The sequence below is a fragment of the Dendrobium catenatum genome, unplaced genomic scaffold, assembly GCF_001605985.2.
Source record: "Dendrobium catenatum unplaced genomic scaffold, ASM160598v2 fragScaff_scaffold_1226, whole genome shotgun sequence".
Lineage (NCBI taxonomy): Eukaryota > Viridiplantae > Streptophyta > Magnoliopsida > Asparagales > Orchidaceae > Dendrobium > Dendrobium catenatum.
In genome coordinates, this window is record NW_021319688.1 from 627,567 (window position 1) to 655,324 (window position 27,758).

The window sequence follows — 27,758 nt, forward strand, 5'->3', positions numbered from 1 at the left end:
CCTCCCACCGCCAAAAAACTCGGTTTTTGCTAGGTATTATTTGATAATAACGAGGAATATCATCATGTGAAAACCAATACCGAGTTATACCGAGCTGTACCGAGCAATACAAAAAATACCTAGTTTTTCCTAGGAAAAACTAGGTATTTTTTTGTATTGCTCGGTATAACTCGGTATTGATCTTCACATAATGATATTCCTCGTTATTGTTTGGTATTGCTCGGTATTTGCTCGGTATTTCTCATTTTTTAGCGCAAATTTAATTCTAAGAAGACGTATCTCTAAGTCAGGTGGGAGGACGCAATAAAAATTCCCAGCCAAGGGGCAATTGCACCCGTAAAAAAAAAAATTATACTTATTAAACTTGGGGCTATTTAGTAATTTGCAGCTCCAGCTTAACTGCCCCAGCCGATATTTCTGGCGTATTCCCGCCCTCTTCTGCCGAAGACTCAGCCCGTGCCGGCGGTTCTCCCCTCTACGATCGAATCTGCCGTTGTGAGTATCGTCACGCTCGAATACCCTCGTGCGCTCGGCAATCGCTGCTCGTCGTTTGTCTCGAAGCTCCGCTTGCTCACTCGCAGGAGGCGACTCCGTTTTCTTCGGCTTCTCTGCTCTGGTACGTCGTCCTCGTCCGCCTGCATCTTTTTTTTTTTAGTGTTCTCATCTATTTGGGGGAATGAATCATTAAATTATCAAATCCTTTGTTAAAAAAATCATGCATTATCCTGTGCTCCCTGCATTAGAGCAGCCAATAAATATCGAGTCGAGCGCTAGGGTTTTGGTCGCTACTTTCAGGGCTTGCGATTTTTGGATCGAGGTGAGCAATCTTGCTAGTTCTCCTCTTTTTGTTTACGTTTTTATGGATCGAGGTGAACAATCTGTCTTTCTCTCTGAGCCGGTCTCTTTGCCCCATTTTCTAACTCCTCATTTGTACTTTTGCTCCAAAGCTGTATTCTCCTGGCGGCCTCTGCTTCTATGAGTATCAGCTATTTCTCTCCCATATGCTTACTTAAATTTTTTTTTCTAGGGTTTGCGAATTGTTGGGGTAGGGTTTTCTTAAGGTCTGCATCTTCGCTGCTTTAAACTTGTTCTGGTGTCAGTAAGCACTTCTAGAGCTTTTGTTTCATTTAAATCTCTTAATTTCTTCTTATTTTTTCACTTTTTTGGGGGTGGAGTGGGGGATTGTGCAGTGTGTGAGGGGTCGGTAGGATGTGGAGCTTTTCAATTATATTAATTAAGTTATCCAACAATAATTTAGAGCCCAGGTTTTGCTTTTCCCTTCTCTATTTCGTTCGGCTTCTTTCCTTCGCATGAGTGTAGAGTTTTGCCGGAGTTCTTCTTCGTCGCTGTTCGACTTTGCTCCTTCGACGACGTTCCCTTCCTGTTGGATCGGAAGTTACGACATTTTTTGATCGGAAGCAACAACAACGGGAGCTCGCTTGCTGTGAAGGTAACTGTCTCCCTTTCCAAAGGATTTCGTTAATCCGGGATTTACCACGAAAAGAGGGAATTTTCCGTCAACGGCGGCTTTGATTTACCGTGAGATTTGGTTTTACATTTTTGGACGTTTGGCTGGATTTAGCTCAAATCCACTTCAAATCCGGCCTAAATCCTGCATCCAAACTGCCACTTAGTGGGTTTATTTTGATTTGGCATTTGATATTTATAGCTTTAGTTTCTGATGGCGTTTGGGTCGTGTGGGTTTGCTTTGTTTTTAGTCGTCGGAGTGGGATGTTATGTTTTTTCTAGCTATGCTGGCTGATTTATGTTCTCTACGTTGTTATTGAGAATTTGTTTATCCAGTGCGGCTTTGATTGTGGAAGGTAAGAAACTGTGATTTTGATTGTTGCATGTATACTTGATTGTTTGAAATTCTGGTTTGGATTGGATCTTGGTAGTCTGAATGGTTGTGTTTCAAATGCTTTCTTTTAAATTGATCTTTTTAGCTTCTGGGTTTTTTTGTGTGTGGAAAGTGTATTGGGTAGGTGGTTGGAATTCTTTGAGTTTCTATTGTTTTGTTGATACGAGGAACTTGAAACATGGAATATTCGCTTCAGTTATGTAAATCAAGAAGACAATTATTTTGTTTTTGTAGATTTTGTTTGGTCCTGAATGTACATGAGAATCATTATTTATTTTTAATTTTAAGCCTGATGATTACATTTTAATTGTACTGTTAGAAACAACGAACAGTAATATTTGTCTCATTCAGTCAAAAATAAGAAGCGTTTAGGCTTTTCCCAATTTATTTCTAAAAAAAAGTCCGAGCATTCTAACAAAGTTCAGATATCTAATTCATGCTTGGCTGGTCAACTCTTAAATATGACTTTGACATTTCCCAGATGTTTTTACTTTATTCTTGAGAATTTAGATTGAGTTCATTTTGTCTGGCTTAACAGCACTATCTAACCAATTAAGCACAAATTTAGATATTGGGGTTATCTTAAATATCTAATAAATCAACATCAAGGGAAATAATGAATATTATTATGTCCTGAAAACACCTAGATATGCATATCTAGAGACCAAAAGAAGAAAAATCATGTTGAAAATGACTATTTCAAAGTTGTATTAATTACCTTTAGAATTGTATAAAGGAGATGACGATGACTAATAATTTAGTTGTTTTACTTTGTTAACACTTCCACGAATTTTGGAAGGCCTCTTTACATGTTTGAGGACATGATGATTACCCACTTACACGTATTGCAGACAGGCATTTTGGAAGACCTTGTTTTGTTCTGATTTAACTTAATATCTAAATACATCAGTATATCTTGGAAAGATGTTTCCTTTCTTTGAATTTGATAAACTCGTCGTGAATGACAAAGAATTCAATTGTCTTGTGATTTACCCTATTTCTTGGCCAACTAAGTAAAATCTATAGATCACTGAATCTGCATGATAGTTGACAGATTCTTATTATTGCTTGTGCAGAATATTATTGTTTGTGCTGTTCTGCACGCCTTTCCGGCTCTTTTTTAAAAGAGATAAAAAAATGGTTGCTTAATCAGATATTTCATGCCTAGCCTGTCGCGTGAAAGTTCTATTTATGACTATTTTAAGGTTCTTTTAAGCATTTCAATTAAGTTGTCAAAAGGTCCCCTACATTAACAACTCTTTGGACTTTCAGTTCTCTTAGCATTATTGCAACATCTCCATGCTGTAACAAGCTTTCTGTTTTATGATTTAGTCAGAGTTCCATTAGCAAACCTATCCAAAAGGACACCTACATTTCAAAACCTCGTTGGAGTTTATATACACTACAAATGAAAACATTTTGAATATATATATATATATATATATATATATATAAAGAAAACATTTTATAACCATAATGATGCTTTTGTTAGCATGTAATAATGATTTTGCTCAGCATAGGCTGTTTAAGTTAATTATGTATTATAACTCCTCCCAGCCACCGGAGGCTCATATAGCTTTGTTATCTTTTATGTAATATGTGATGGACATTATTTGATCTTAACTTTTAATGAAGCAGAGTTTTATTATATTGAAAATAGAATATGTTCCTTAAATATATGCTGGACGTTTTTCAAGGAAACTTGTTTTAAACAATTTTTCTATCAAGTACAGAAGAAAAATATTCTTTGGAATTGTGGTTAGAATATATTTGGTGAATGCCTAGGAAGGATTATTTTTATCTACATGGCTTTCCTTTCATTCTTGGTGAAATTCTACAACCTTATAGTTCAATATGTAATAGCTATGCTCAACTAGCATGTTTTTTGTTTTTTTGTTGGGACAAAATTGCAATTGATAAGCATGTTTGCACATTGATTTGATTGGTGACTTGGAGTGTAGTTTTGATGTGCTTTCTTATTTTTGTCTTTTTTTGTTGATCAGAAGTATTGGTAAAAATGAATTAAAAAATGTTCTAGTTTATTGCCCTATGGGATTTGTGATTTGGACTTCATTATGTAAATATTCTTGCAGCTTTTCAAAAAGCTATTCACGATTAGTTTTGATTTTTGTTAGAAACTCACTTGGAAAGGTCAAGATTTCCAACAAAACATCATTATGGTTATTCAATTTCTATACACTATGCCTAATATTAGGTTTTTTGTTATGTCATATGATATGAGAGTCGGACCTGGATGTCAGTGCATCATCCGTACACTATTTCTAACATTTCCAACAAAAGATCAACTTTGGTTTTTGTTAGAAACTCACATTTGAAAGGTCAGGAGTTCCAACAAAAGCATCATTATGGCAATTGAAGGCTCATCGCCTCAGTTGTACCCTGCATCATTAATGTCATCAACCTAACCCATACAAGCTAACCCCTCCATGGTTTCAGACAAATGATAACATACTTGCAGAGCAGCTATCCATCTTTTTGAGAATAGAAACAAGTTTTTTTTGTATAACACGCGCATCAATTTATTACCAAGTGAAGTTTTAGCAATTTTCACTCTGCAGAACATCTGGTGTGGCAGCTCATCTATCTTTATGAGAGTAATAACTAATTTGTTTCATAAGCTACACACCAAAAGATCACTTATTGAGGCCTTAGTAACATTCCTTAAGAGAAAATTCTATAAATGGTGGTTAGACCTACAATGCTTTATGGTGCAGAATGTTGACAATTAAAAGAGAAGCATAATATTAAGTTAAGTGTTGCAGAGATGAGGATGCTCAGGTGGATGAGTGGCTTTATTTTTAGAAACAGGATACGAAATGAGCATATACATGAAAAAGTTGGAGTAGCTCTAGTGGAAGATAAGATTAGAGAGAGTCCCCTTAGATGGTTTGGTCACATAAAACGATGGTCTTCCGATGACCCAGTTAGTAAAGTAGATTTATTGGATTTGACTTATGTTAAGAAGGGTAGAGGTAGACCTAAAAAGACTTGGTTAGAAAATATTAGACATGCCCCTTTCGTTATTAGATTTGAATGAGAATTTAACTTTTAACAAGGCACAATGGAGAAAAAAGGATTCATGTAGCCGACCCTGCAGTGGGATAAAGGCTTGATGTTGTTGTTGTTGTTGTTGAAGTTTCAAATCTTTTATATGATTTTACAAAGTTGAAATTTCTAGTGTTTCATTGGGGTTTTTTGTGGTGCGAAAGAAACTTTCACTTCTTTCAAATACAATACCATACAATTAGACCAAATATATTTAACTGATGTCCTAGAGCTACCTAAACATACAGTAGGTAGTTGCACAAACCAGACTATAAGCTAAGCATGTGGAAATCGACCCTCAGCATATTCACATGAAGGAATTAATCCTCAAAAAGTTTGCTCAAGCTCTTGTGTGACAAATCATTGCATTTCATACATACAGCATGAGCCAATACTATTGGAGCTCCCTTTCTATTTAGCTGTCCCTGTAATTACTAGTGCGTTCTTGAAGAGTGATCTAATCCACCAAATCTCATTCAGTGTTATCGAAGCTAGGGAAAAAGACCAAAAAATTTTGGACAATGAAATGTCAGTGATGTTGATATTTAAAGAGGAGTTGATGGATGTTTGGAGAGAAGAGAGCATAGGAATAGAAAGGAAAAATAATCGATTAAAGGCAAGGTGGAAGTTGGAGGAAATGGCTGATAGGAAAGCCAAAGAAACAACCCAGGTTAGTAGATCATGCTGATGAGGTGGAAGAAGATCGGAAAGTGGTGGAAGGAGAAGAGGAATGAGGGTATTGGAAGAGGAAGGAAAATGGACAAGAGAATGTGATGCAATGCAAGTTCATTCAGTCATTGGTGATAAGTTTGTTTTTTATTCATTTTTATTTGTATATAAGTTAATTATTACTGATGTAATCAAAAATTTGGGAGAGGGACCCAAATTTTTGATCACAAAATAGAGAACTTTCTAGAGAATAAAAACTTACATGAACTCACAAAAACTAGACTAATTAGACAAAACAAACTTTTCATATCATATAAAGACTTACAAACTTATTACCATGCTAAATTTGAGTTGGGATTGGTTTAGTACTTTCTCTCTATTCAATAGTGCTCTTATAATTTTTTAATAATGTATGTTTCTATAAATAAGGCCTACTGTCTTGTAATTCATTAATAAGAATTTATGATGTATAGAAGAAAGGGTTTCTTGTGGCTCCCCTCCCGGTGATTTGGTTCCTCCTCTTGCTCATAGCCATGATAATTCTTTTTCTTCTCCCTCGACATGCCTTTGTCCTCTTAGGTTTTCATTTATCTCTTCCACAATCCCTTTTTTCTTGCAACCTCTTTAATTTTCCATGCATACCAGGTTCGTCTATTCTTAGACATTGTCAACATGATGGCTGGAAACCCTAGCCAAAATGTTTTATTTTTGATGCTTCCGCTTGCAGCATCAAAATGTTTTATTGTCTGTTTTTTCAGCCATAGAATAACAATTCTTTTCGGTATCTTATTGGCTAGCAATGTGAATATTCACTTAGATGGTTCTTTAGTTTAATAGCAGCTATTCACATGAAGTTGCATCGTATTGGAATTCTATTTATTTAAATGTGCATGAAAACGTTTGCACCATTGCATTTCTTTAAATTTTGAAACTTCAAATTTATTTGATTATGTATTAAATGTACTTTCATTTCAGTGCTGTTTTTTTACTTAATTGTCTTGGGCTTCAGAATCCAAAATGTTAATTTGCAGATATTGACCTATATATCATGTAACTAATTGGTTATTAGTTTTGTCCTGATATGAGCAGAGCAAATATGATTTGATTTCTGCATAGATATCTAGAATCTTGGCAATAGAGGATCTTATTGCTCCTTTCTACCTCATCCATTATGTGCAGGATGATTGCTATAAATTTCAGCAATTGATTGCTTCTTCCTGAGTGAAATTTCTTTGCGAAGCAATTGGAGTTACAGGATCATGTTTTCAGTTTAGCAAATCCATACAGGATCATGCCAGAGCGAGACGCCATGGAAAGTTTTCTAAGCACATTCCTGTCATCATCCTGGTCAGATGTGAATGAATCTGCAAACCGATCATGGGGAGGAACAATTGCCTCTCAAACAGAGAATCTGCTTGCTGACTCTATGGAATCATTTCAAGCTGATGGAAAAAAATCAGCAATGCCAATAATTCCATCAGGTCACATTATAGCTGCGGAAGATTTATCTATAGCTCATGAAAACACATCATCTTTTTTTTCTGATGGAAGTGTGAAATTTGGCATCGGCAAAGGGCTTTATTTGGGGGAAAATCTTTCACAGAGTCAACAAGCAAGCCACAACTCACAACCATCCCATTGTATTGAGGCTAGTGAAGGGAGGTTCTCAATACCTGACACAGTTACATGCAACTCAACAGGAATAACTTATGGTCTGGAATTAAATTCCTCACTGCCCCATAGCGCACTAACCATTTCCAGCTCACTGGAGAACAGTGGCAGTGAACCACCGACATTTGGGCGATCAATTGGAGAGGCACACTCCATCTCTTCAGTTCCAACGATCTGGCCATCATATTCAGGCATTTCTTCTTTAAGCGGACAACAAAAGGTAGAAAACTTCAGCTTTCAAGGCATTACAAATGGTGTTGATTTACTGAGGAACGTAAGTACTTGAATAGGGAATTCCTGCATATATGGATTTATTTATTTTAAAGTAGTTAGGTTTGACTCTGTTACTGAATAAAGATTTATCTGACCACCTTTCCATGCATTCACATTGCAGAGTCAAAATGAACTTTGTTCAAATTTGGTTACTTTTGCAAGCGGGCAACATATGAAAATGACCAGGGCAAACTCACCACCTCATAATCTGGTGCTTTGGAGTTTTCAATAACAGGCTATCGATTTCCCAACTGAATTCACTAACTCTTCTTTGATTATGCAGGGTACAACTGAAGCAACGAGCCTTCAATTGCCTTCCTTTTCTGGCGGGTCACAAATGTCATTCAGTAAAACAACCGGGATGCATACTAATCCCCAGGTATTTACACATTTTTATCTGCATCTTTGTTCTCTAGCATGTTTTTTGTTTTTTTTGCACAGTTTTGAATCTCTTGGGTTTACTTATCCACTGGAACTCTCTGTGTGTGCACCAATGGGTTGTCTACCATGTGTGCATGCATGCAAATTTGTGACAAATTAACTCTTGTTTTAAGCCCTTTTAAGTGCTTCGTTACTGGACATGCTTGCGCACAATAGCCGCAGTGTGTGAAGAAATATATTTTAAGAACATGGTTGGGCAACCAACTCCTATGTCTTTTGAACGTGTTGATTAGATGTATCACATGACATCTGTATATGTTTGTTGCAGCCTGAAGGAACTACTCTTCAGCATCAGTTGGGCCATTCCTCCAACAGTCATCAGCACATGACACAATCCAATGCCGTTTGTTGTAATGTAACTGCCAAGCCAAGAGTGCGAGCACGGCGAGGTCAAGCTACTGACCCTCATAGTATAGCTGAAAGGGTCGGTATAAAATTCTTTATCTTAATTTGAAGCATTCCTCTTTTTTTGACATTTACACAAAGGTTAAACCATGACTTCTATCTATTTATTTAGTAAACTACAAATTTAGAATATATGGTTTTATTTCTAACTATTTTGTACGTGTTACATTGTTAATGGTAGATTAATGCAACGTTTAGTTCCAATCTTATGCAGCTTAGAAGAGAGAAAATTGCAGAAAGAATGAAGAATCTTCAGGAACTTGTCCCTAACTCCAATAAGGTACTACCTTTAATGGCATTCTGTTACTTTAAATTACTTCATTGGAATTCAGGTTTTACTGTGCTCCTTTCAGAGAGAGTTCTTTTCGAATGAAATTTTGCTCCTAGTTGTGTTAAAAGTGCTTTTTTTATAGGAGTGCAAAACCATATTAATGGGAAAATTTCCATACAGAAAGTTTGATTGGTTTGGTTTTGTTTGGTTGAGTTCATAGTTTCATATTTTGCATAAATGATTTGATTTGATGTGATATAGGTTTGAGGTTTGAACTGCAACAATATTCAATTAAGAGATTTAACATATTTGAACTAAATTAGTTAAAAAATCGTTAATCTTATGACTCTTAACTTGCAGAACTCCCCTTGCTATGTTAGGCAATGTTAAACCAAACTGATATTAACTGATTAAAATAAAAAAAATTTATACCAAATCAAAGGAAATTTCATTATTATGGGTCATTTTGGCAGTGTTTTGAAATGTGTTATGATATTGACTCTATAATATTAGCATGATAAATGTGAAATTATAAAATGAATGATTTTAGGATTAAAACAAAATTATCCTATTGTTATTGGGAAAGATGATGTTAACATTTCATTACGTCATATGAAATTTTTGATTAGCTTCAAATCTAAATTTGAACATGATTTAGATTTAAAATTTACTTTAAACTCCTATAAATATAAAATGGAAAAAAAGATTTGCAATATGATTGAGGGATATATGGTCATCTGCTTTTGAGAAATATATTAGGGAGAAAGCTAAAGAGAGAAAAGGCTTTCTTGTGGATCATTTAGATGTAGACCTTTTGATCTGATTTAGATCACTTTGTTTACGATCTCTTATGTAATTCTGATATATCTTTAAGATATTTGAGGGTTTTCCATATTTGTTTGCATTGAGAGATTGTTTTTTTTAATGAGATTAGGTGTACTTAGGTTTGGAGAAGAATAATTTATTTTATCCTATTTATTTGTTCACTTGTGTAACTTTTTTTTTATATAGTATATCAATCCTTGTCCCATCTCCTATGGATGTATGCACGTATTTAGGCAATTGCGTAAACCTTGATGTTTTGTTATATACTTGGTTTCTTTATTTTTTACTTTTTGTGTTCACAATTTCATTTTTGGAAGCGCTTACCCACAAAAGTTGGATTTCCTAAAATTTTATGGTTCAATTTTATGCCATAAAATAAACATTTTGGAGTTAAATGGAGTCATGCACACCTTGAACATTTTGTAGCTTCATCAACAATACAACAAGTACTTCGAACTTTAAATTTATGTGCTTACAATAGGGAATATAAATTTTCTTAGGTCAAAGAGGCGTTCTAGATTTGACATTTTTTGGTTTTCTTGATTTTTATATATGTTATAAATATGGGTAATTTACTGATTTTTTTCTCAATCTTTTACTAGCTGTGAAATAGTAGAATAATAATGACTTATTCTATTACATTTAATTCAAATATGTTAAATCAAAACAAAATTTCATCAATTTTCTTCTGTTTTGAAATTAGGAGAAGCTCCATTTAGGAAAAAAATTAAAAGGAGTCAATCACTTCATTAGTGGCAATTTATGTAGGGCAAATCATCACCTATTGTGTCTTTTGGTGCCATGTGGAGAGTCGGAGAATGGACCATTCATGAGGCTTCCAACAATTTGTTTTGTTGCTTGCCTTGTCAACATTAAGCAGACTAACAAGGAAATCAACCTAATCAAAGCTGCATAGTACAATCTTAGAATATAGCTAACTTATGCAGCTTTTTGATAAGTGGCATGGTCGATTGAAGAGGGATGATATATGAATTTATCCTCCAGACAACAAAAACAACAAGAACAAGATAAAACACAACAAAAATCAACGAGAAAGAAGTTTATTTCAACACAACAAATCAAGATACAAGTTCATCTACTATTCGAGAGGTCGATCGGCTCTCCACAAATCCTAGGCGCCATTAGGAACAACTCCAAAGAAAACTTCAGCAAACACACTTAACATGATAAAATAAAATAACTTTATTAATCCTCATATAATCTTTCCTACTTCCCTCCTCATTTTAATTTCAAATCACCCCAAATCTCTGAATAAATGCCCCTCACATCTTTCCCAAAGATACCCCCCCAAAGCCTCTTTTCCTATAGGTGATAAAGGAGGTACTGGGCCCCATAGGAGATCTAAAAGGTTCTTGATCTGCTGAAAAGTTTTTGGGCCCCATATCAATATTTCCCTCCCAAAAAGTCACATTGTCCTCAAGAAAGAGGGGAATCACTTCTAGATGGTACTGTAGGGCTCTTATGTTATCTCATACTTTAGTAAATCCTTCCACTTGATCAATACCTCCTTGATCTTGCTCCTTGGAGCCTCCCTTTCACCTCCAGTGGTTATAATATTATCTCCATATCCTTTGACAGTATGGCCGGTAGTGTGGGCGAATGCGCTCCACATGCTTTGCCTCTAACCAATGGCTCGTCTCAATTGCGATACATGAAATACGGGATGGATGGCAGAGGTCGGTGGAAATCGTAGGCGATATGCTACTGCGCCAATGCACTCCACATGCTTTGCCTCTGATTGATTATACACCAAAATGTCATCGAAGAAAACCAAATCAAACTTGCAGAGGTAGGGCTGAAATACATTATTCATAAGCATTTGAAAGGTAGCTAGGATATTGGTAAGCACAAAAGGCATTACAAAAAACTCATAATGACCTTTATTGGTCTTGAAGCAACCTTGTGGATGTCAGCAGGCCGCGTTTTGATCTGATGGTATTATGATTTTAGATCAATCTAGGAGAATATCACTGCTCCATATAACTCATTCAACAACTCATCATTAACTGGTATATAAAATTTATCCAACACCGTTTTCTTATTCAGAGTCTGATAATCTACACAAAATCTCCAACTATCATCTTTCTTCATTGCTAACAACATAGGACTGGAGAAGGGACTAACACTGAGACGAATGATCTGGGCCTCCAACATCTCCTTGATTAGTCTCAATTTCATCCTTTGGAACCTGTGGGTATTGTTAGGGTCGAACACTCTTTAATGATACCCCATCCTTTAAGATGATGGCATGCTCATGCTCCCTTGGGGGAGGTAGGCCCTGAGACAATTGAAACACCTCATTGAATTGTTGCATGAGTGGTTGGACTGTTTTTTAAACTTCCCCATCTCTCTCCATGCTTCCCCCTCGCTCGAGGCTTTGGAGCTCCACCAAGAATCCCATCCCTGCTCCCTGAATTGCCCTCACCATGGTTTTAGGAGAAACCCTAATTTTGGATAGACTAGTATCCCCCGATCCTCACCTTCCTCCCTCCCATCATGAATTCCATAATCAATGATTTCCAGTTCACCTTGGTTTCCCCCAATGTCTGCAGCTACTTCATGCTGTGCACCCTAACTCCAAGGGAAGAAAATCTTCATTCACCTGGATCTCCTACAATGTCACCATTAATCTTGGAAAATGCCTCTACTCTTCTCCATCTTCCTCGTTCCCATGCTCACCCAAAAATAGCCCGTGTTGACTAGCCTCAACTCCAATCGATCCACAACCTGGTTAGAGATAAAGTTGTGGGTTGCCCCAATGTCCACCAGAACTACCACTGATTCTCCTCCTATATGCCCCATCATCTTCATAGTCTGATTTGAGGTAAACACTACCACTGAGTTTAGGGAGATCTCCGACACATCTAGGTGCAAATACTACTCAACCACCTCCTCCTCATCACAAACTGTAAATACCTGCAGCGAACGCTCCTTGCATTGGTGGTTCGGTGCAAACTTCTCATCACAATGGAAACACAATCCCCTAGCCCGCTTCTCTTGAACATCTGCCTCAGTTAGCCGCTTGAAATTTCACCCTGACCGTGCTCCCAATCCCATATCCTTGGGTACTTTTTTCTGAATGGGCACATGTTGTACCTTTGGTGCCAAAAAAGTGGTCGTTATCCTGTATGAAGCTCCCAAACTGCTGATATTGCTGCTTCTCTCAAGTGAGTTTTTGTCCTAGACTAACTGGGCTAGCTCCATTGCCTCCCCCAACCCTCGTGGTCTCAATAACCGAATAGCAGCCCTACTTTTTGGCTTGAGTCCCTTCATAAAATTTCCCTCCAAAACTAGGGGTGTTAATTATTGACACAACCCAATAACCCGACCAAAAAAATTTGGGTTTAGGTGGGTCGGGTTTGAGTTGCAGTTTTTTGACCCGTATGAAAAATCGGGTTGGGTCTGGGTCAACCCGCTAACCCGACTTTGACCCGATTTGACTTGAAACCTTAGAAGGCTTCACCTTCACCAGTTCGCCATCTTTGCCTCCGTGCTCCATGGTTCAAATTCAAGGAGTGGGTCCACGAGACCAAAGCAGCAACGGTGATACCAGAGTCAAATTCCACCGGCGGTAGTAAGCATCCACTCCCAGTCGTCTGCTGATAGCCCCTATCCCACACTTCTCGCCTGTAGTAAGCATCGTCTCCCAGCCATAGCTTCGTCGCCCATTCCTCCTTCCTCCACTCCGTCGGTCTCAGTTGAGCCTCCTCCGTTGCCGCCGCTGCTAAGAGAAGAAGATAGGGTTGATGTAGAGGAAGGATGGATTGGGCTCCTCCTTTGTCTTCCTCCCCAAGGATTTGATCATTTGGGTCACACTTGCACAGGCGTCCCGCACTCCCGCTCCTCCCGTATGCGTCCCAGCAAGCCTCGCGATATCGTTGAGCCGCACTCACACAGGCGTTTACAAGAGGTTTCTCGGGTCGGGTCAACCCGATAACCTGCATGGGTTGGGTCCGGGTTGGGAAATCTGACCCGTTTGCAAAAACGGGTCGGGTTCGTGTTGACCTGTTTGGACCCGATTCAGGCCAGGTTGGACTCAAACCCGACCCGTTGACTCATTTTTACACCTCTATCCAAAACTGTCTCGGATAGCCTCCCCAATTGGCTAGAAATGTACTGAAACCTCTCCCGATAATCTATCATTGTCCCTTCTTGAACTAGAGCAAAGAACTTCTCGTAGTTGTCTTCTTCCAGACTAGTTCAGAAACGTTCTAATAAACTATCTTTGAACCTCCACGATCGGATTTGATCTCTCATGTCTCTCCACTGATACCAAGACAAGGTCTTCCCCTCTAAGCATAAAGCCATCACCATGAGTCTCTCATCCTCCGTCAGCCCATTCACTGCAAAGTATCTCTCGACCATATAGATCTACCCATGATCATATTCCCCCTAAAAAATGGACATATTCATCTTTCTCAATTTTGGATCCCCTCCGCCCCAACTTCCTCTTCCACCTACGGCTCCTCCCATATAGCGATTGTTGTGATCTCTCCATTGTTCTCTCCCACTCCTCTTTTCATAGATATCATCTTTCTCAAAATCAGCTCTCCTTGTTTCTTCCTCCCAATTTCTACTCATTTTATATCCTTCACCCATTTCCCTCCTTGTTATCGGTTCAAGAGATGACAAATTTTTCCTATCGCCCAAGATTTTTACCTCTCGATCATCCCTCATTGTGCCAATATTGGAGATTCTCCCACTTCCTTGGCCACCCAACGATTCTCTTGCCTCCTATGTTGTCAGTTGGGTCTTGGGTGTGAAGCTCCAATATTTTCTTCATCATGTTCTCTAGGTTAGAAAACCTTCCTTTCATGGATGAAATCCTCTTCTCAACTTCAGATTTTAATAGACCAACTTCTCCTTTTAGTTTCTCTTCCAAAGCATCCACTTTCTTCAGAGCCATAGGTCTCGAATCACGCTCTGATATCAATTTAATAGGAATTTGTCATCCAAATTTCAAAAACAGCAAGAACGAGACAAAACACAACAAAAATCAGTGAGAAAGATGTTTATTTCAGCATAACAAATTAAGATACAAGTTGATTTACTATTTGAGAGGTAGACTGGCTCCTACAAATCCTAGGTGCTGCTAGGAACAACGCCAAAGAAAACTACAACAAACACACATAAAACAACCCTATTAAGCCTCATATAAATCTTCCTACTTCCCTCTTTATTTTGATTTCAAATCAGCCCAAATCCCTTGATAGATGCCCCTCATATCTTTCCCAAAGAGCTCCTCCCCAAAGACTCTTCTCCTATAGGGGATCATGGAGGTCCTGGGCCTCACAAGAGAGCTGGAAGGTTCTTGATGCACTGAAAAGTTTCTGGGCCCCACATCAGATGACCTCCCATTAATTGGGTTATTGCCTCATAATTGATGCCATTTAGTTTACATCTATTGATTATAAATAGCTGGCCAATGCCAACGATCCTCCATATCTTGAAACTTCTTATTCTTCTTGAACTTTTACTTACACTTCTCTTTCCCAAAATTCTTTTCTTTCCTCTAAAATTCTTTTAATTTTTTTTTCCTTTTCTTATTCTTCTCTTGGTCAAAGTTCTTGTTCCTTCTCTTTATAGCCTTTATAACACTATTCTCCCTCAATCCGTTGATGTTTTTTCAATGCTTGCTCACCACAGAAGAATTAACAAGGAGTTTTTAACAACCGTTGTATTTTTTATGAGTTTTTTGTTAATTTTCCTTGCAAATAGTCATGTTTCTATAACTGTTATGTTTCAAAGAACACCAACTTTTTTAGATTGAACTAAGAGATAATCAAAGTGTTTAATAGATAATCAAATTATAATTTTTTGCAGGCAATTACCTATGTATCTTCCAAATATTGTCTATTTTCAAAACTAACACCAACTGCTTCTATGTATAATAATGCCACTATAATCTCAAAGAGAATGATAAAACTATAGTCCATATTTTATGCTCTCTTTAAATTCTCAATGAATTGCTTGTGACATGCACAATACATGAGTTTGTTAGTTCATTTTTTGCTTGGGTGTGTTAAATGTATAAATAAGAAAGATTTGGATGTTATGTGCATGCATTTTCTCTTTTTTAGTGCTTACTCATCACCCATTATTACTTTTAGTTATTGTATGTTATTTATTTTTTTAAAATTGGAATAAGTGTTAAAAAAATTGCCCATTTTTTAAGTATTTAAGTGCACTAATTAGAGTAATTTCTTTTGGATAATTTCTGTGTGTTGAAAAATTGCTTAGATGAGTAGGAATGTCACACAAATAATGATCCAATATAGTAACATTTGTCATTGTTGATGTTTATAATCTTCACACCGGAGGAAATTTAAGACTCTGGCAAGCCCACATAATATCCAATCACAATATGCTCTGCAAACGCTATTAATTTAATGCGTAAATATCTTACGGCTTGTTACTGACTATGAAGCTTGAGAAGTGATTTTTTCAAAGGAAAATGTCAATATACTTTAAACAATCATGTTGAAGAAAAAACCAATCAAGCCCAACCTTGCTCAAGTGATGTGATAGTTGTATATGTTTGCTTTTAAAAAGGCATTTGATGCGCTTGCCTCGAGTCATACCTCACCATGAGGCATCCAATAAACGCCTTGATGCTTAAAAATTTCTAGGTCTAGGCTTATGCCTTTGTATTTGAGCTGTTTGCCTCGAGGTTATAAGATGCAAGAGGCAAACACCTCTAATTAAAATTTATTTTAAAAATATACTTTTAAGTTATATATAAGAGGGTTTAAGTTTTAAACAGTTTGGGCATAAAAGGTTCAAGTTTTTTTAAACTATTTTTTATTTTTAAACTAATTATCTTTTCTTTTTTATCTTAACTAGTTTGTTCATTTGCTTTTAAGTTCTTTCTTAATTTTTTTTTAAAATTATTATTAACTGGTTTTATTTGAAATTTTCTTAATTTGATTTTTTAGTTTTCTTTTAAATGCCTTTTTATTCTTTTATTGAAAAAATTTTTATTATCTTTTGAATGCCGAATGTTGGACATTAAAAGAGAAGCATAATACAAAGTTAAGTGTTTCAGAGATGAGGATGTTTAGGTGGATGAGTGGCTTGACCCTTAGAGATAGGATACGAAATGAGCATATACGTGAAAAGGTTGGAGTAGCTCCAGTGGAAGATAAGATTAGAGAGAGTCGCTTTAGATGGTTTGGTCACATTAAACGGAGGCCTTCCGATGACCTGATTAGGAAAGTTGAGGTATTAGATTCGACTTTTGTTAAGAAAGGCAGAGGTAGACCTAAAAAGACTTGGTTAGAAAATATTAGAAATGATCTTTCTTTATTAGATTTAAATGAGAATTTGACTTTTAACCGAACACAATGACAAAAAAGGATTTATGTAGCCGACCCCACATAGTGGGACAAAGGCTTGTTGTTGTTGTTGTATTGACAAAATTTTTATTATCTTTTGAATTGATTTTTTTTCTTTGGTTTTTATTTTCTTCTAGGGTTAATGTTTTTATTTTATTCTTTTATTTTTAACTGTTTGCTGATGATTTATGATATTTTTGTTGAATTATCTTTAATTTATGTTTTATTTTTATTTTTATTTTGAGGTTTATGCTTTGATCCACTTTGAAGCTTATGCCTCACCAATGCAAAATGCCTTAGTTCTTGATTTCACCTTTTTAAATTTTGATTTGCATTTCCATCTTTGATCCATTCAAACAAAATTATGGAGGATACTTAACCTTTGTCATAGATGCAGTGGATAAAATGCTATATTTTCAATATCATCATACGTTTTCCTCTATGACAACATCAATATATATATATATAGTTGAGAAAATAATTTATTATAAATTTTAATCCTAGCTAGATGATTTGAACAGATCACTCAATGTGTGGATTATAGGGCATAAGTCACAATGAGAACTTAATCCAACCTTTTATTTTGCACTAGTTGATATTTACTTTCGAACACTTCTTAGCAGCTCACTTTGGATGACATTGCTTACTCTTGAGAACTCAAGGCTGATCCTTGATGTAATCCAATTGAAATAAGAAAATACTTGGTCAAACCACATTGTATTTGAACACAAGTAACAACTCCAACATACATATTGATGCAACCTAAGATCTTAAACCAAGTAGGAGAATATTATGAATGCAAATTAAGATACTTCATTTCTATATCACATAAAAAACACCAAAATGAAGGACACTTAATAGAAAACTAATATGAGAAATTTGTCAAGAAGTCGCATAAGATAGAACAAATAACAAAACTTATAAACTATAAACCCCCAGAACAACCACGAATGGTTACCTCACATACAAACACAAACTATGGAAGGTGATCAAAGGAAATGACAAAACAACAAATCACCACATAAATTATGACCCAACACAACACTTTGTTTCTCCGACAAAGACCAAAAGAACAAGGCACATCACCACTTACTACTCATAATAGTTTAGAGAAAAAAGATACAAGTGGAAGGAAAATCTTGGAGAGAAGAAGTAGAAAGAAGATCGAGATGAATAAGTAGCGGGAGGGTAGAAGACAACTCACAAGTTTATTAGAAGAAACCCTCAGGTTTAAAATAATTAACTCACAATAGTTTAGAGAAGAAAGACACAGGTGGAAGGGAAACTGTGGAGAGAATAAGTAGAAATAAGGCCGAGATGAAGTAATAGGGGATAGGGAGAAGATCAGCTCGCAAGCTAAAAACCCTCATGTTTTTTTAATTGATCATATTCAAAAAACTCCTTGCACAAAGGAATTCAACCCCAATTTATAGGAGAGAGAAGATGGAATAGTATTTAATAAATCACATAAATGGGCCACCAAAATAGCCAATCAGAACCACCAAATTCAACCCACATTAAAACTTCTTGCATAGGAATGAGCAAAGAGAAAACCAAGCAGCCAGCAGCAAGAAACCGAGCAGCCCATAGGGAAAACCGAAAAGGCAACAGGGAAATCGAATAGCCAGCAGGGAATCCAAACAGTTAGCAGGGAATCCAAGCATACACAACAGGGAAAACAAAAATACAACAGGGAGAACGAAAAGACAGCAGGGAAAACCAAACAGTCATTGGAGAAAAGGAGCAAGAAAATACAAGTGGAAAGACTATGGAGTGTACCGACTTGAGAGCACCCAACCTGGCATGATCATGGGTAGATTCCCATCATAGGGTCTTACAAAACAAAATTACATTGCGTCCAAAATACAAGAAAAAAATATAAAATAACAAATCTTGATTGCATCACATATCCTTAATAACTTGAATATAAGTATTATTAACCAAAAAAAAAAAGTATTATTAACCCCTTTCTTATGTAAAACTCTCCATAGCACTTCTCTTGAAACTTTATCATATGCTTTCTCTAAATTAATAAAAATCATAGGTAGATCCTCCTTATCTCTCTATACTTCTCTATCAAACCTCTCAATATATGTATAACTTCCATGGTAGACCTACGCGACATGAATCCAAAATGATTTTGAGAAACATTAGTGTCACACTGCAACCGATGCTCCATAACCCTCTCAAATAGTTTTAAAGTATGACACATTAACATAATTCCTCTATAATTCGCACAATCTTGTGCATCAATTTTATTCTTAAAAATAAGAATCAACACACTCATTTTCCACTCATCTAACATCTTTTGTCTTCAAAATAATATTAAAAATTTCAGTAAGCCAAGAAATGCCTTCATCTTCAAAGCATTTCCGCACCTCTATTGGAATATCATCAGGTCCAACAGTTTTTTCACATTTCATTTTCTTTAAAGCCTCTTTAACTTCAATTTTACTAATACACTGATAAAAATATATATATTTATTTTCATTTAGTGTGATAAGGTCACTAAAGTCAATTGCATTCTCACAATCTTCTTTGAAAAGTTTAGCAAAATATCTAAACCATCTTTGTTGAATATTCTTTTTTAATAAAAGAACTTTTTGATCTTCATCCTTAATACACTTCACTTGAACTAAATATCCTTACTACTGCAATATCTTTGTTTAGCTAACTTATACATATATGTTTTGTCCTCTTTTGTATCTAATCTATTATATAAATCATTAAAAAGCTAAAATTTTTGCATCACATATTGCTTTTTAAACTGCTTATAGGCCTCTTTATATCTTTCCCAATGATCAAAATTTTTACAACTAAACCAATTTTTATAATATATCTTCTTATTTTTTATCTTTTCTTGCACGGAGAGTGTGTGAAAAATAAATATTTTAAAATGCAGGGTGTAAGCCTTGAGGCATAGGATGTAACCCCAATGAATTTCAAATTTCAAATATTTCATAAATAAAAAAGTATGATTACAAATCAACTATAAGAAAAAAATTTAAAATAAATTCTAATATTTCATTCATATTTGAATTACAAAATCTAATAACACAAATCTGAAATATTAGTCGAGAGTTTGACATCCAAATCTCTAATTAAGAGGGCAAAATAAAGGTATATAGTACAAACATCCAAATATGTGAAAATAACCTAATAACCAATCTCTAAAATTTCATTAAGCCCAAAAGCTCATGTCATCCAAACAATAAAAATCAGAAAAAATACTAAATACAATATGGGTTTAAATCTCATAATAGGTTTTTGAGATCCATTATAAGAGCCTACAAAGAGTCAAGATCTTTGACTTCCTAAATGAAATAGACAACAAAAAGACTAAAAAGTGTCCTTACTACTAAAATGAGATGTTCTAATTAGCGAGTTAATGGAGATTAAGTCATCCAGTAAGTTGGTGAGGGAGCTATGTCAATGAAGGAGATTAACCAAGCGAGTCAATCGAGCTAGTCACTGAGGGAAAGAGCACTAAGTAGGCTAGTTAGAGAGCAATGAGCAAATGGAGAGCAATTTGGGTTTGCTTAGACTTTTTTTTCTATGGACTTTAAATATAAGTTCAAGACATTTACTTGGTAAATTAATTAAGAAGAAAAATATATTTTAAATTAGGTTTTCTAATCATTTAATTTAAGTTCACATAAATAATAACATAAGGGGATGGCCCCACTTACAGAGAGTGAAAGTGTCGCAGGCGTCCAAGATAATGCCTCAGCCTGCAGGGCATCATGCAAGCTGGACACCTCCCTTGGTTGACCCAGAGCAAGTTTGGCCTGCCCAACCAAAGCAAGCACCAAAAGCAATTTTTAAAAAGCTGAAAAACTAAGTAAGATAGGAGTTATCATAATTCCAGGTATTCAAAAATCCATTTACCATGTGTTAGATGTGCATTAACCATGACTGTCATGGTTTACATGGATAAGGCTTACGAATCCTATATCAAAGCAAAAGACTTCACATAATTTATTTCTTGTTTTCCCCAGCTTCCAATTTAGTAACGATACTTGTCCTCATCCACATTAATCAACCAATTTCATAGACATATAAGGCTATATCTCATTCATATTATCAATGAAATTGTTAAATGTACAAACAAAATGACTTTACTGTAAATAGATTTGGGATCAAGTTTTCAATCGTCCCATTTCAACAATTTGAAACAATTGTCTTAAAAATTCACTTCGTAGAAAATCATCAACTAATGGGGCAATCGACATCACTAACCGCCCTATTATGAGATGATTTGCTCCTCCGTTCCAATTTCCAACCATATAACTGCCATAACTTGGCAACCACATGGACGCAACAAAGCACAAATCACCACAAGAAGGCAATTAATTTAGCTTTTAAAACCCAAAGTGATATCAAGGCATGTTTAACTGAGTCGAACTAAGCTCAATATTGAAAATTTTGATTTAAGTCTAATTCAAGTGAATATGAAATTGATTGATTTCAAGTCAAGTCCCCAGTTGAAGCAAACCTAAGTGTATTAAAATTTTAAACTACCTTTATAATTACTAAACAATATCATTACTTAAATATATGTACTTAGTATTTGGTTATAAGATAAGATTTATGAAAAATATAAATGAATGCATGCACTTGCACACACGTATGCACACAACATATCAAGTGTGTGTGTGTGTTTGGCTGTTTATATATATATATAATGTGATATGTAATTCTTAAATATACTTGCATGTATTTCCACATTTTCATTGTATATTAAGTTGAGCTTGAGTTGATTCAATTTAATTTTTAGTTTGAGTCCCAACAAATCAATAGAATTCAAGCAAGTCATGAAGAGAACATAGCCATCATCCTTGAGATTGTGCGGTTCCAATCAAGCCATGATATATGTCATCTTGTTTGGGTATTGTATGAACCTAAGAAGGGCTAGTATTTAATAAAGATTAAGTTATATCAAATTAATTTCAAATGAAAGAATTAATTTCGAGCAACTCATCATTTAATAAAAATAAGTATAAAACCATTTTCGGTTGATAATTTATGCAGTTCTTAGCATTCAAATACAAGAATTATCTCTGAATTTAGTAGTTGGGCTTATCATTTATGTTTTTATGATTGGATCCTTCATTGCCTTTTCTACTCCAACTTGTAACTTCTTTTTATGCTAGTGCATCTCATATGAATTAATTTTGAAATGCTTTAGATTTATCATGTATATTTCAATGATGAAGTTTATCATGATGTACCTAACACAATGGTCTTTTGTCTTTGCATTCTCCTCACAATAAAATTGGACATTTAATCTTAAATAAGTACATGCATAAGAAACTCAAGAACGCCTAAAGATGGTCGGAACTAAACAAGTATATATATATATATCCAGAATAAAATTTGCCTTCATAAGCAAGCTTGTCTTTGCCGGTAATAAAGTGGCAAGATAAGGGTGCAATATTGTCCATCCGTGCTGACCAAACATAGCAATAACTTTTGACCAAGAAAGAAGGTATAAAAGTGGTCAACTACAATCTCACGTACAAATTATGTCGCTAATGTTGCCCACTTGAAAGGTTCAATATGTAATGTCAAACACCTAGAATTTGTTGACATTAATCCTCATTGACAAGGATATCTTCTTTCCTTGAGCTCAAAGCAATGACATTAATCCTTGATGCAAATACATATTCACTTGCGATTTGTAGTTGCTGAGCGTCCCCATACCATCAAAAGAAAATGTGAATGTTTGAACAAATAAGAGCTTGTAATGGAAGATCTCGAGCATTTCTAAGGTTACCATTTAAGCACTCAAACACAATCATGCTTATTGTACAGTATCTAAAATGACTATCAAAGATAGAGTTCATTTAGTCATATCACGTTCTATTCACCAATCTTGTATATCCTTCTTACAACAATAACATCAAGCATTTATCCCACTACTTGGGGCAATCTTGTATATCCTTCTTAAGAGAGAAAATATCCATTACGTGTTAGTTGAAATTTTGATATTGGATGTATTCTCAATACATTTTGTCATAAATTTCATAACATTTGTGATGCTAATTTGCCTTACAGCTTTCTCGAAACTTTTTTTTAAGATGTTTTTTGAAATTTTGATAAAGCCAATGCAAAAACTTCCCTGTAACTTCATACCAAACCCAAATGCTTGATATATCTGACACAGAGATCTCTCGATGATCTTATAGGCTCAATTGCATCATTAAATGATCAAAGAAACTAATGCCATGATTCATTCGACCTAAACTTAGCTAATGCATATAATCCATAGTTGGCATCAATTCCAAAGGAAGTCAGAAGCATTTCGTTATATTTACTTGAAAGGAATGTATAATATAAACTAAAGTTGAGCATTTAGTGAACCCACCTAAAATTAGATGGCCCAAAGCTTCATAACATGTTCCCAAATGCTGAGATTTTAAAGAATGCGGGTTTTAAAGCATGTGGGCCCCATTAGAAAGGACGTGATGGATTAAGATTTTTGGGAACATACCTTAAGGTGCGCAATATTATTTAAGATTAATCACTAATTTATCCACATTTATTGGAAGAAAACATACTAATATTATTTAAGTTTGTTAGGATGGTGATAATTGTACATAATTATTATTAGATGTCATGTTATTAGTCAAATCACTCCACGACATTACCTTGTATGATTTCGTGGTTAAGAAATCATGGTTTCTCTCCCATAACAACCCCCTCATGAGCATCTTTCAAAATCATGTTCTTCCAAATCATTACTCATCGTGCTATCCATGGACCTATAATTGGAGTTTGAAGGAGGAAAAAACATCATTTATGTGTATAAGCCCATATCTTTTTTTGCTTTAGTCATGGATGTTCTCGCTAGACATTTTGCAAGAGGTTGTACCCTGATGTGTGCTTTTTGCTGATGATATTCTTCTTGTTGATAAGGTTAGAGAGGGAGTTGAAGGTAAACGTGAATTATGGAGGCAACCTTAGAGTCAAAGGCTTTTGTTTGAGTAGATTTAAAACTGAATATATGGAATGTAATTTTAGTAATAATAGATCTAGTGGGGGGATTGTGACTTTGAACAATCAAGTCATTAATAAGAGTATATGTTTTAGATATCTTGGGTCTATTGTTCGGAGTGATGGTGAAATAGATGAGTATATCATTAATAGAATTCAAGTTGGATGGTTGAAGTTGAGGAATGCATCAGACTTGTTGTGTGATAGAAAAGTCCCTCTCAAACTTAAGAAAAAATTCTATAAGATGTTAGTGAGATCTGCAATGCTTTATGATGCAGAATGTTGGCTATTAAAAGAGAAGGATAATATTAAGTGTTGCAGAGATGAGGATGCTCAGGTGGATGAGTGGATTTACTCTTAGAGACATGATACGAAATGAGCATATATGTGGAAAGGTTGGAGTACTCTAGTGGAAGATAAGATTAGAGAGAGTCGCCTTAGATGATTTGGTCACATAAAATGGTGGCCTTCTAATGTCCTGGTTAGGAAAGTAGATGTATTAGATTTGACTTATGTTAAGAAAGGTAGAAGTTTACCTAAAAATACTTGGTTAGAAATATTAGAAATGACTTTTTTTACTAGATTTTGAGGAGAATTTGACTCTTAATAGGATACAATGAAGAAAAATGATTTATGTAGCCGACCCCACAGTGGGATAAAGGCTTGTTGTTGTTGTTGTACTCTCTCTCCAATCTTCTTGCTAAATTCCTACTTAAATGTCTTGTCTCTCTGAATGTTAAATTTCTCCGTGCTACTTTGTGGTTTATCCGCCTTCTATTATTTTAACATGCTGTTGCTATAGAGGTGTAGCATGTAGAGAGGGTCTTTACAATTCTTTTAGAAAGAACTTGTGCACAATGTTTACACCCTTTTCTTTTTCATTAATGTCAATGTTTTGGGTAATGTCTTTCCTTTTATACTGCAAAAGAACATACTTTCAATGTGAATAATTCCCTACCTAATTTATACGATGAAGTTGGCCTCTTTATTCTTTCTTAGATTGGGAGCTGTTGATACCCAAATTTTTTGCTTTATGCAGACTGACAAGGCATCAATGCTTGATGAGATCATCGACTATGTGAAATTTCTTCAGCTACAAGTCAAGGTTGGCACACGAATGTCCATTATTTTAACCTTCATTTTTTACCTGACTATTGTTGATTTCTGACGTCCTTTGTAATATTATTGGAGGTCCTAAGCATGAGCAGGCTTGGTGCAGCTGGTGCGGTTGTACCTCTGATCACAGATGTCCAGGCAGAGGTGGGTGTCTCATTCCCATTTAATTTCTAATATTGGTTATGTAGGTTTCGCTAGGGTTTTAAGGATTGACAAAAAAGGCTTCCCTAACAACCTCAAACTCTCCCGCATCCCAATTATTATTAGCAGTAAAAACAAAATCATCTCAGTTTACAGGAATTTCTGTAGCCCCTTAATGATATCCTTCTCATCGAAGGAGTATCCTTGGTAACTTACCATGAATTATATAGGAAATTATGGGAAGTATAACTTCGATGAACTTCACTTCCATTTCCTATTCCTTGAATGTTATTTGATTTAAAATATATCATCTTCCTAAAGGCCAGATTAACAATATATAGGGTCAACTTATGCTATGATTTTTTGGGAATCTCTCTTTTGGTAAATAAATTCCATTGATATCTCTTTCAACTGTTGGAATCTTTCCATCCTTCATAAGTTGATAAAGGATTCCTTTTCAATAATCATTTCGGGAGCTATAGTTTTAATTTAATAGGCCCTTACTCGCAATTATACTTCTTGATGACAATAAAAAAAAAAGAAAAAAAAAATACTTCTTGATGACAATCCTATTGGAAGGACATCTTTTGTCTAAGAAACATGTTTATATTAACGATTGAACGGTTAACAAAGATGCATGCCCCCTCCCACAGCATATTAATTTTGTATTATATTGAGGAATTTCTTTATCCTTGAACAAAGCTTCAAAGATATTAGTACTTCCTTTTTATGTGGTTTCCAACTGTTAAGTTTAGTGCCCGTGATTGATTGCTTGCATTTCCAGATTATCATTGCAAAGTTATACCAAAATGTATAGGTTTAATTAGATTTACTTCAAGCTGCCTGTACTTAGCTAGCAATGCTTTTCTTGTTCTCTTTGCATTCATGCAAACTTCAAATGAATACATCTTCTACATGCTAAAGACCTAAAGTTCTCTATGTGCGAAGCATCCACTAAACTGTGATTCTTCTTATTGCTCATGTTTGGGAACTCTTGAACTTACAAGCAGAATATATTTATTTGGTTATATTTTAAGTTGATGAAAGCTATATTTAGTTGCATTATGTTGCAAGTTACTACACAACACAAAAAATAAGTAAATGGTCAAAATGATTTTTAGACTTTTTAGATATGCGCCCCTCAACTTATTAAAGCTTCATTTGGGACAACTTTTTTGCTGCTTCTTAAAACAGCTTTTTAGTACAAAAATTTTAAGCAAGAAGAAAGCCGTCTCAAACGAAGCCTAAATCTAAACTAATTTGTTTATACCATCAACTTTGCCATTTATTTGAACGGAAAGTGATGAAGAAAAACTTTTCATGAGAGAATTTCATATTTTTTTTTTTGGAGTCAATTTCATTAATGCTTAAGATTGACCCAAACATTCATTATGCAGGAAACTGGGAGCTTGCATCTATCAACAATCAACCAAGGAGTAGATATATTAGAGTCCCAGGACAATCTAGCGTTTGAGCAGGAGGTTGTGAAACTAATGGAGTCCAGTGTCACCACTGCCATGCAATACCTCCAGAACAAAGGCCTCTGCCTCATGCCAATAGCACTTGCTACTGCCATTTCCAACCAGAAGGGCTCCATTGCCTCCACCCCCTCCGATCGAAGAGAGCCGGATGATCACGAAAACGAGGCGAATTGCTTTCCCGGCGTAATTGCGAAGCAGGAGGAGGTCACCAAGCCAATGGGCAATGGGAGGTAACCTGAATTCAAGTATGATAGTTCTTGTTGGTTGATCTACAGGAAGCTTAAGGAAATGATAGGGTTGGTTATACTGAGTTATGTTAACAGATGATGTAGATATTCTCCAGATAATTGTTATTACTATAGAGCATAAATAATTAGGGGATAGTTTAATGAATTTATGATAGATGAAAACTAGTTCAATTTATTCTAAAGTGATTGGGTCAACTATGGATGCCCTATTTTCATGCATTGTACTTTACTCTTTATTTTTTAGTGTTTCAAATGAAATTCTAATTAAGTTTATCTGAAGTCTTTTTTGTGGTGCCAAGCTTACCCTCAAGTGATTGATCTGTGATTGGGAGGATGATTAATTTTGAAATCTCTCTCTCTCTCTCTCTCTCTCTCTCTCTCTCTCTCTCTCTCTCTCTCTGTTTCTCTCTCTCTCTCTAGGAGTTTTTAGAATTTGTATATTCAAAAGACCAAAAGCTAAAGGGGCCTTGATTCCTTAAACATATTTATAATTAGGGACTTAAATTCTTTGTAATAGGTGAGATCAGGATAGGATTTTCTTCCAATATTTCAACTAAATAGGACATGGAAATAGAATTGATAGGTGATTTTTTTTTGGGAAATTTACATACATACCACTTTATACCATCCTATTTACATATCTAACACCCAAAACTTTAATATTACACATATACCACTCTATATTATTTTAATATCAAATATGCCACTCATATTTCATTCCTAGCACTCATATATTTCATTTCTACTACTCATATTTGACATGAAGATAAACTAAGGGTGGTATGTATGTAATATTAAAGTTTTAGGTGTTAAATATGTAAATAGAGTATTATAGGGTGGTATGTATGTAAATCTCCCTTTTTTTTTTATTTGAACTTTGCTATGATGTTGATGTGCATTGAGCACTATCGGGATTCTCATGTTGTACACATAATCTTT

The 27,758-nt window shown here is 35.3% G+C and overlaps 1 protein-coding gene across 2 annotated transcripts; it reads left to right on the forward strand.

The window, feature by feature from the left end:
• Positions 1-413: 413 nt before the first annotated feature.
• On the forward strand, positions 414-26,994 carry LOC110101829 (transcription factor bHLH69). 2 transcript variants are annotated; one of them, XM_020829895.2, is made up of 9 exons: positions 414-616; positions 6,776-7,541; positions 7,662-7,727; positions 7,824-7,919; positions 8,250-8,405; positions 8,601-8,666; positions 24,873-24,938; positions 25,025-25,093; positions 26,488-26,994. In XM_020829895.2, exons 2-9 carry the CDS (start codon positions 6,888-6,890, stop codon positions 26,803-26,805), a joined length of 1,491 nt encoding a protein of 496 aa, XP_020685554.1. In that variant the 5' UTR covers positions 414-616; positions 6,776-6,887; the 3' UTR covers positions 26,806-26,994. The 2 variants fall into 2 exon arrangements, with proteins under 2 accessions (XP_020685554.1, XP_020685553.1); XM_020829894.2 differs by having other exon boundaries at positions 417-616; positions 7,662-7,751.
• The last annotated feature ends 764 nt before the right edge of the window (positions 26,995-27,758 follow it).

Coding starts and splice junctions, on each gene's coding strand:
- LOC110101829 (XM_020829894.2), top strand. CDS start 6,888: ATGCCAGAGCGAGACGCCATGGAAAGTTTTCTAAGCACATTCCTGTCA. Junction 7,752..7,823: donor ACTCACCACCTCATAATCTG/GTGCTTTGGAGT, acceptor TTGATTATGCAG/GGTACAACTGAAGCAACGAG. Junction 25,094..26,487: donor TCACAGATGTCCAGGCAGAG/GTGGGTGTCTCA, acceptor TTCATTATGCAG/GAAACTGGGAGCTTGCATCT.